General features: G+C 33.5%; 1 protein-coding gene across 1 annotated transcript; it reads left to right on the forward strand.

Annotated features, from left to right (window-relative positions):
- Window positions 1-1,475: 1,475 nt before the first annotated feature.
- LOC142520787 (DUF21 domain-containing protein At1g47330) lies at window positions 1,476-5,754 on the forward strand. The gene is made up of 12 exons (XM_075623910.1): window positions 1,476-1,909; window positions 2,480-2,556; window positions 2,660-2,743; window positions 2,840-2,953; window positions 3,122-3,208; window positions 3,373-3,512; window positions 3,607-3,694; window positions 3,868-3,941; window positions 4,517-4,635; window positions 4,839-5,071; window positions 5,203-5,249; window positions 5,396-5,754. The coding sequence occupies exons 1-12, from the start codon at window positions 1,732-1,734 to the stop codon at window positions 5,427-5,429; spliced, it is 1,275 nt and encodes a 424-aa protein (XP_075480025.1). The 5' UTR covers window positions 1,476-1,731; the 3' UTR covers window positions 5,430-5,754.
- Window positions 5,755-10,447: the final 4,693 nt, after the last annotated feature.

A 10,447-nucleotide genomic window follows, 5' to 3' on the forward strand; every position in this document is an offset into this window, starting at 1 on the left:
TGATTTATAGATAGCAGGTATCTGACGGGAAATCTTGTGACAGAAGTGCCTGATAGTGGTGGGATCGCCACGGGCACATTGCACGATGTTACAGGATAGTGTAGACATCTTGGGACGGAAGTGCCTGACAGTGGCGGGATCGCCACGGGCACATTGCACGATGTCTCAAGATGGGATATTAGCGATAGAGCTACAGTCCATGACGGATAGGTCAGGACACCGGATGTTGGTTATATCGAGTAATAGGATTGGAATTCCTCTATTACGGAATTCGATATAGGAACACCATATTTGGTTATATCGAGTAATAGGAACAGAGTTCCTTCTATTACGGAATTCGATATAGGAATACCACATTTGGAAACCGGGATCCCTAGACTAGGATGGAGTCTAGTCTGAAACGTGGAGTCACGTATATGTTTGACAATCTACGATTGTTTATGTTTCAGATTTTGATACATATATCTGTCACCTGATTACATGCTTTATATTTGTTTATATGATTGCATGTTTCGTTGATTTATACTGGGATTTATTCTCACCGCAATTATCCGGCTGTTGTCTTGTCTATATGTGTATATGACAACAGGTGGGACAGGATCAGGGTCCAGGAGATGAGGAGAGATCGTGATAGAGTGGAGACTTCGGACTTGGATGTATATAGGGTTTTGACACTTGATATTTAGATGTTGAACCTTAGTTTTACTGATTTGTAGACCGTACGGGACATGTACTTTATTTTATACTGAGTTGTATATTAGTTGATTTCACTACGTTCCGCATTTTAAAAAGAAAAAATTTTAGACCCTGTTTTATAATTGATTAATTAGTCCCAATGATGATTAAGAACTTGATTAGCGTCCGGGTCCCCACACTCAATAAGCCAATGAACTATATAGCCTAACCGATATCAAAATTTCAAGTTTATGACGAAGTGTCGTATTCGAAATCATGTTGTGTAGCAAAATTTAATCTTTGTCTATGTATAGCGTTGATTTATATTAATATAGAGTAGAACAATTACTCTAGTATATCATGGTATGGTTACGATACAAACATATTTATCTTAATAATTAATCTATTTTTGTATTAAGAAAAAGACAAAAACTTGTGTGAGACGGTCTCACGGGTCGTATTTTGTGAGACAGATCTCTTATTTGGGTCATCCATGAAAAAGTATTATTTTTATGCTAATAGTATTACTTTTTATTGTAAATATCGGTAGGATTGACCCATCTGAAGATAAAGATTCGTGAGACTGTCTTACAAGATACTTATTCTAAGAAAAATTAATTTATATTTTAAAAATATATCATAAATCTTCAAAAAAATTAAATAAAAAATTATTTATTTAATAATTAAAAATCTATATAATTATTAACTTTCTTAATATAAACCCTAATATATTTACATCAAAAACTTATTTAATATTAATTTTAATATTAATATTATATTATTTATTTAGTATTTAAGTCCATCGCAATCGCAGTGACTGTGAGCAAATCTCCACTGTTCCGACCTAAAAGATTTCCATGAAGAATCTAAGTATTTGATTCTATTCTATATAGGCTCTGTTCAAATTGTTGCAAATTCAGCTCAAATTCATTTAAATCCAACGTGAAAGTAGCGAGCGAGTGAATACAGACAAGCGCATCCGCATAAACCGCAAGATTTTCAAGAAACCCGTTTTAAAGGACAGAGAAGACTTGCGTGGTGTGACAAAAAGGGAAGATGGCTGGTGATATTCCATGCTGTGAGACCGCGTTCTTTGTCTACGTGCTAATTGTCGTAGGGCTGGTGGTGTTTGCTGGGCTGATGGCTGGCTTAACTCTTGGATTGATGTCTCTTGGTCTTGTGGACCTCGAAGTTCTTAGCACATCTGGGCGGACACAGGACCGTATCAATGCTTGTACTGTGCACTCTCTTGTTCTCTTGATTATGTGTGTTTCAGTGTTTTCTTGAGTTTTTTTTTTTTTTGGGTTGTTGTGGAGCTATGGGTTTATATTTGATCATTTGGGATTTCGGGAGTTTTCTGCGTGTTTGTGTTTTGGAAGCGATTACGCTAATGATTGTGCTTGTGGGTTTCTTGATCGATGGTGTGTTGGGTTCTTATCTTTTTTAGTACAAAGGGGAGGGAGATTCGAACCCTAGGGCAATGGCAACATGTGAGACAACTGGGCTACAAGCCCGGCCTCTGTTGGGTTCTTATTTTTGAGAAATATATTTCATGTTACCTGTTCCTTAAGATTTCGTGAATCTTATGATCGGAATCTTATGATTGGATGATTTGGTTAGTAAAGTTTGATAGCGGGTGGCTTTGATTGAAGTCAGTATGTTAAATATGTGGGTTTGCTTGTTGCTAATTGCTTTTCATCTTGTCCTGAAAGGAATTGATGCCGGGACTAGAGTAATGAATTTACCAGTGTGCGTGAGTATTGTTTGATTGGTTGAGCATCTCAGTGATATTCTTTTTCGACAGCAAAAATTCTTCCGGTCGTGAAAAATCAACATCTTTTGCTTTGCACACTCTTGATTGGCAACTCGTTAGCAATGGAGGTCTGTCGAACATCATTACCTGAATACATTGGAATTATATTAGCCTTTCGTATCTTGAGTATGCAATAGTCTATATAATTGTGTGATTGGTTTTCATATGCAGTCACTTCCCATATTCTTGGATAGGCTTGTGCCTCCATGGGCAGCTATTCTTGTATCTGTCACGCTCATCCTAATGTTCGGTGAGGTTGTTAATCTACACCTACGTGGTATATAGATTAATATAGTGCTTGTTATATTTGTTTTCCTTGTCCGGTAATTGGTCTGTCATTGTTTATTCCAGATATTGCCTCAAGCAATATGTAGTCGCTACGGATTGACTGTCGGTGCAACATTGGCACCTTTTGTTCGGCTTCTTCTTTGGCTTTTCTTCCCTTTTTCTTATCCTATTAGTAAGGTAAGTAATGCCAAGTAGCTATTAGTTTATTCTAAATTCTGGATAACATTTTTCTTGTCCTGACGATGCTTATTCTTCCTTTTCTCCATCACTTAGCAAATGCTTCAGAAATAAAGTACATATATGCTATATTACGGCTCTCTAATTGGTGAGCGCTCTTGCTTGTAGTTTCTGGATTGGATGTTGGGCAAGGGACATGCTGCTTTATTGCGTCGAGCTGAGCTGAAAACTTTTGTTGATTTTCACGGCAATGAGGTCTGCTTTTTTAGTGATTTCTGCACTTCATTTCTTACAGAACCACAAGTCAGAGCTTTTGAGCTGTCATCTGTTTCATTTTCATGAAAGATTTTTGACTCTTGAGGTCGATTTTACCATCTCTCATATTTTGAAGCTTCATATGAAATAAAAATATTTGATAGGCTGGGAAAGGTGGAGATTTGACACATGATGAGACTACAATAATCGCTGGGGCACTAGAAATGATTGAGAAAACTGCTAAAGATGCTATGACCCCAATAGAGAAGGCATTTTCCCTGGATTTGGATGGAACTCTTAATTTGTGGGTTTATCATTTTCTTCTGAATTTAGTTATATGCCCACCGAATTTACTTACATGTTCGTATCCCTTATTCTTGTGTATAATCCTCGTGCAGGGAAACACTGAATGCTATAATGACGATGGGCCACAGCAGAGTTCCGGTTTATTACAGAAATCCAAAGAATATTATTGGACTCATACTGGTAAGTCATTTATGCACTTTGCAAAATCAAGATATTGGCATTCTTCATATTACATTTGATGTAAAATTGATTGAGAAATTTGTCATTGAAACTTTTTCTTTTATGTGCTCATATTGGCAAGTAATATCTGGTTTTTTAACAGAACCTAATAGCATTATCGTTTCCATGTGCAGGTTAAAAATCTTTTAGCGGTTGACCCCGATGAATCAGTTCCTTTGAGAAAAATGTTGATTAGAAATATTCCTCGGTGAGGATAAACTTCATTATCCATCCCCGTCGCCCCTAAATTTTAGCATAAAAAAGAATCTTGATGTATGTGATGCTGAAATGGCTGCAAGTGGAAATTTTATCATCTGATGGCTAATTGGCTATCAAATTGAAGTATCTTTTCTAGTGCTTGTTCTGTGATATTTTAGACCTGGGAGATGGCAATGATTGTCCTGGAACAATTATTATCCTGCTTATGTATTTGGATCTTCTTCCATCAAGTATACACATCTTCTATATGCTCTTCCTCGGTGAATATTTAACAGAAGCAAGTAACATCCCATCATTTTTTTTAAACATTTCACACAAGAAGTTAACAATGGCACGTCCTTTTGTCGTGTTGGGATTTATGTTCCCGCGACAGTTTAACCTCCTTGAAATTGTGATAAAATAACATCTCGTCTCTCTGGAATTCATGAATATGTGAGCATGCTTTTATTTTTATATTTTGTCTTCGTAAATTAGAAATGGAATGCCATTCAAGTGTTTTACATTTCGCACAAACTTTTGTCCAGATGGAGGGTAATTAGTTTGCTTATCTTGTATAACTTTCAGGGTCTCCGAGAAAATGCCTCTCTATGATATTCTGAATGAATTTCAGAAGGGTCACAGCCACATTGCTGTTGTGTATAAGGATTTATACGAAACAAAAGAAACGTTGCAGAAAACTAAAGGTATGAACATTAAGAATCATCTTAATCTCGAAAAGCAGTTCCAAGTTCCATTTCTCTCTGTTTATTCTCAATGCATTTTCTCTCCATAAGGATACAAGGACGGTGCGATATCTATGTTTGTCTCCTTGCCTATTGTTAGTCTATAACTTCTTTAAATAATCTGTTCACACATGCTGTTTAAGATAAGGTGGGCCCAAATGCAGATACTGAGAACTTTGCCTTCAATTCCACCTCACATTATGCCGACACAAGCTCGAAGGCTGATGATGTTGTGAGAAAGAAAAGCCCGCCAACAACTCCAGCATTCAAGAAGAAACACAGGGGATGTTCATTTTGTATTTTAGATTTAGAAAATTCTCCAATTCCAGAGTTTTCACCCAATCAAGATGTTGTTGGTGTAATTACCATGGAGGATGTCATTGAGGAACTTCTCCAGGTACTCTTTTCTCATCTGTACACTACTATTGCATGTAACATAGTTTTGACAGCTACAAGGCTGAGCTTGAATGGAATATATTTATATACACAAACACGCAAGCTATGCCGCTTTTTTATTTTATTTTCCAGGAGGAGATATTGGATGAAACCGATGAATATGTCAACATACACAACAGGTAAACTTTTATCTACATGAAAATCAAATCACCTCAAATACATTATAAATCTTTCCTATTAAAAGTATGACTCTAATCACCAAAAAATTTCAGAGATGTCATGCATATTATCTTCGGAAACTTGTTGACTTGTTCTTCTGCTGCAGGATAAAGATAAACATGAACGCTTCTCAAGAATAAACACCCCATATGGGGCTATAAACAAACTCCACTCATATGTCAACTACGACAGGTCCTCGTTCAATCAGTGCTTCGAGTTTGCGCAACGATACACATACTTTGTAAAGAGACTTCGTGTTATTCATTGGTTTCCGGTTGCTGCTTATGTTTGCATGGAATATGGGTCCTGGACTACAGAATTAGTTGCTTTTCCATAATATGTGAGGGGTATTATTTCATTTGAATTGGGGAAGCAAGTGTGTATATTATACTAGCTTTGTAGCTATTCATCAAGAATTTCTGTGACCAAAAGCTATTTATGAATGTCGTCTTTTTGGATTACAAATTAGGGGAAGTGAAAGCAGGGCCGAATGCTGGCGACTCTCTCTCCTTCATTGGGGAGAGGTGTAAAGCCAAATCGGTGTAGAACCAAATCAAGTCGTATATGAAGAAAATTTTAAAGTTCGAATTAGATATATTTAAGCTTGAAAATTATCATGTTTTTGCTCGAATTCGATTCGAATCAAAGCTTGAAAATAAAGACTCGAAATATATTTATTTAATGTATAATTAATTGAGTAATGTAACATATACAATTAAATTTGTACAACGATTCTTACGATACAAAAAATTTAATATAAAATTTTATTTATTAAAATCTCATGATAAATTTAATACAAAATATCTCATGATATAATAATAAAATCTGACGATATTATTACAAATATCGATATACGATATTTTTGTTGTATTTTTAGCATTATTTTAATTATATCATATTAAGAAAATATTAACGTTCGTGAGCAATTTGCAAATTATAAAACAAAATATTTTGAGCTCGAGTTTAGCTCGAAAAAAATTTAAACATGTTCAATTTTGAATCAAATTCGATAATTTTGAATACGAATCAAATATTTGGTGGCTTGAAAAACTCATGAATCAGCTTGTTTTGTTTACACCATTAGTGTCTACTCACCAAGGGTGTTGGTTCATGAATGTCATTTATTTAACATCAAATTGGAATTTTGAATAGTTTAAAAATTTAGAAATTAGAACGTTCATTAAGGATGACAACGAGACGAGTCTAAACGTGTTTGGCCAAACTGGAAATCTGCCCCACCTTGTAAACCAGACGGTTGAACCACAAAAAATTACATAATTTTTAATTTTTTTCAATATGTTCGTCGTTCCAATTCTCGTAAATGCCACAGGGCCAATCAAAATAAAACGAGGAGTGGAGGATCAAAAGTCAACATGTACTCATGACTTGACTCCATGATGCAACAATATGTGTGTTTATAACAAAATTCTTGGCAATATTTATATATGTTATATTCTTATTCGTTATTGGTTGAAAACAAAAATTTAAAAGATTTTATAAGGGTTTATAATAGACACACATAGTAACTTAGGTTAATTATTTTCATAAAACGAGAATAGATATAAAGTAATTTCTATATGGACCTATTGTACATGCGTGTGCCTGGGCCCGGGCGTAATAGAATGATATTAGAGATGATCACCAACATGAACACCAAGAAATAACTATTGTGCTAGGCAAAGCGCTACGTGGGTGGAGTCACCTTTTGAACTTGCAGAGCAAAATGCTACATTACAGGAGCGACATATTGAACTTGTAGAAGACATCTCTAGATTCACGTCTCTAGTTGATCGAGAGGTAGGTTGAAAATGAAAGTTTAAAATATTTTATAAGAGCTTACAATAGACTCATAAAGAAACATGTGTTTCATAAAACGAGGACGAATACGAAATAGTTTTTATATATACCTATTATACAGGTGTACAGGCGTGGGTCTGGGCTCGAACGTGACAATATCAACAACAAATCATAATCTCATATTCGTAAAATACAAGAAATCAATCGATTTACATATTTACATTTCATTAGATACTTTTACCTCTCTAATGTTTCTTTCCTTAACAAACATATAATCGCCTATGGTGGCTTGAGGACGGGCAGCAATAGTTGCTCTATTCAAATCAAAGTGATACAATTTTCAGCATTTTTTTATCGAGTAAGTCTCTTGTGAGACGGTCTCACGAATCTTTATATGTTAGACGGGTTAATCCTACCGATATTCACAATAAAAATTAATACTTTTAGCATAAAAAATAATATTTTTTCATGGATGACCCAAGTAAGAGATCTGTCTCACAAAATACGACCCGTGAGACCGTCTCACACAAGTTTTTGCCTTTTTATCGTCTAAATATAATATTGTATAACTATCGGAGGTACATAGCAACATTAGACAGTCATGAATCATGACTTCGATAAGTTTTCTTTCTCTTGCTTATTTTACCATGCATCTTTTACTATTTTGATTTAAATGTCTATTTTAATCTTGATTTAAGCCATGGTATATATATTATAATCTCATGAAAAGATTTAAAATAAATTTATGGTTCAACTTGTTAATTTATAAATCCAATAATGTTGATGTCCTTACCTTGTATGTTGTGTTTTTTGATATGGGAAAATTGCAGCAAACGGAGGTTTTCAAGCCAGAGTGCGCGATTGATCAACTAATAGTTGCCGTTGCAAGTGCTTGAGAAAGATTCTTGGGTTTGTCCCAGCCGTTACAATGATCGGCCATTCCATTTTTGATTTTAGCAAGCAGGCAACGCTTCAAAACCAACTCATGTTTCTACTCTATTTTCATTACGAAAAAGTCTTACGTCATCACATGTGGATTAGTGGATTTCTCAGAGTTGGTGTTGTTGCACATGCAGCCATTTTTATGGTAAGCTAATAGGAAATCGGCACGTACCTCACCAAATTGGTCTTATAAGTTTGATACTTTCGGTTTTTGATAAGATATCTTCGACACTTTTAATTTACGTCTGATATCTTAATATTATTTAGTCATTTATTCATTTTTTTTACCCAATTTATACCACAATTGCTGAAGTGTATTTTTTCTGTTGTGAGATGTAAACTTTGAATTGTAGGTTTTGTCAGATCACACATAACGTGAAATTTAACATACAGGGAAAGTGAGCATCTCTTCCCTCCCATATCCATCGACATTACATGGAGAGAGAAACATGTCCTTTTTTTTTTCTTTTTTGAAAAAATCCACAATTTTCCGGGATAAGAAAAGTTATTTTGCAAAAAATACGGATTCGAATTGCGTCTAATCTTCATCTAAGAAATTATCCAATAACCCAAACAGAAAAATAAAAATCAATCATGATATAACGAGTAAGAACTTCAAAGTTTTATTCCCTTTTTCAGTTCATTTCTTGTAAACTTCGAGCATGACCAATTTTAATTTCAAGTCAGGAATTATAATTATCGATTTACAAGACATTGGTGCATCTTCTCATGCGAAAAAATCACACATTTCACTCTATCATAGAAAGCAACAGGTTTTACTAAACAAATTAGCACAAAACCATAAAAAATCAAAGAACTGAAAAACAAGACACCCACCCTCTGATTTTTCGGCAGCCATTGAACCTTCGACCCGAATTATCATTTTTCTAAAAAAAACTCTCAATTGTGATCATTTTCCATATTTACAGAACAATATTCCTCCTTCATAAACATATGACGTCGTAATCTCGTGTAAAATAATTTTTCTTCTTCTTAGACATTTAGGGATTAGTTGAAAGAAAACTGGAGATTTGCTTCTACGTTATCACAGTGTGATGTGCAAAACCTACCATTCAAAATTTAATTGCCATTAAAAAAAAGTCAATTCGACAAACATGATTGAAATGGGTAAAAATTGGTTTGTTTCAACCTACTCGTGCAGGCACTGCCTGCACGGGCAATGAACGGCCCGGATCACTCCACATGAGTGATCCGGGCCCACCTCCCTGTAAAAAAAAAAAAAAATTGGCTCGAAAAAATCCGAGCCGTTGGATCGACCCCTGCAGGCAGTGCCCGCAGGGGTAGGGTCGACCGAACCGTAAAAAGTAGCCAAATATGAAAGATAATCAAATTTAAATCAAATGTGTCAAAAGGGAACAAAAAAATGACAAATTCATAGAATTAATTTATTTGTTTTCTTTTTTGATTTAATGGATATCAGATGTCATATCATATCCCATTCACTTTTCAAAAGTTTTTAAATTATTAAATAATTCTATATTCTTATTTATATTTTAAATTTACTATAAAATTTCAATATAATAACAGTAAATTTTCCAAAAATTTCTAAAATAGCCTAACCCTATGTTTGGAAGCTTGGATTTGATGAGATTTAGGGAGGATTTGGATTTGTGAATCCAGTTTTTACTGTTTGGTTTCATGGTATTTTTTTTTTTTAAAAAAATCGGATTTTGTAGAATTCCATGGGGTTTTGCTGCGATTTTATTGTGCTGGATCAAATTTCATCAGATTTGATAAGATTTATTAGGATTCGGATTTCAACCAAATAAAACATATTCAAATATTTATTTTCTCAATTTTATCATTTCTATTTCTCTTCACATCATTTTTCTTTCATTCACCTTCCTTCTTCAGCAACCACAACATTCATCTTCCATCATCAGTTCGTTGGATTCTTTATTGCAACCATCAATCAAATTTATTCAATAATAATAATTTGTTTTTTATTTATAAAATCATGATATAATTGAATATTTAATTTTGAAATAATTTATTTCATTGAATTTAAATTTGAATATTTAGTTTTTATGTTTGATTAATTTATTTTAATAATTTATTTTGTTTTTACTAATAATATTTAATTAATTATATAAAAATTTATGTAGTTTGTATAACATAAATATATAGCCGAAATTTTATATGAAAATAGATGATAACATTAATTTTAAGTTTTTGGTTTTTCGACAATGTAAATAATATGATTTAAAAATGATTTAGGTAAAAGATCAAAAGTTATTTTAGTAAAATTTTAAATTTTCAAATTTAAATTTTTTTTTCTCGAAATAAAAAATAAATTTTTAAATATTATTTTTAAATTTCAAACCAAATATCAAATGAAATTCTAAATATATGATTTCAAAATCCAAATTTTTAAATTCAATTCTTTTTTTAAATTCAA

This window comes from Primulina tabacum, chromosome 12, assembly GCF_025594145.1.
Source record: "Primulina tabacum isolate GXHZ01 chromosome 12, ASM2559414v2, whole genome shotgun sequence".
In the NCBI taxonomy this organism is placed as follows: domain Eukaryota; kingdom Viridiplantae; phylum Streptophyta; class Magnoliopsida; order Lamiales; family Gesneriaceae; genus Primulina; species Primulina tabacum.

Bases quoted from the DNA above. Each gene is read 5' to 3' on its own strand.
- LOC142520787 (XM_075623910.1), top strand. From the start codon at position 1,732: ATGGCTGGTGATATTCCATGCTGTGAGACCGCGTTCTTTGTCTACGTG. The intron at 3,942-4,516 runs GTGAGGATAAAC...TATAACTTTCAG, and splicing joins TTGATTAGAAATATTCCTCG to GGTCTCCGAGAAAATGCCTC. The intron at 4,636-4,838 runs GTATGAACATTA...GCCCAAATGCAG, and splicing joins AACGTTGCAGAAAACTAAAG to ATACTGAGAACTTTGCCTTC.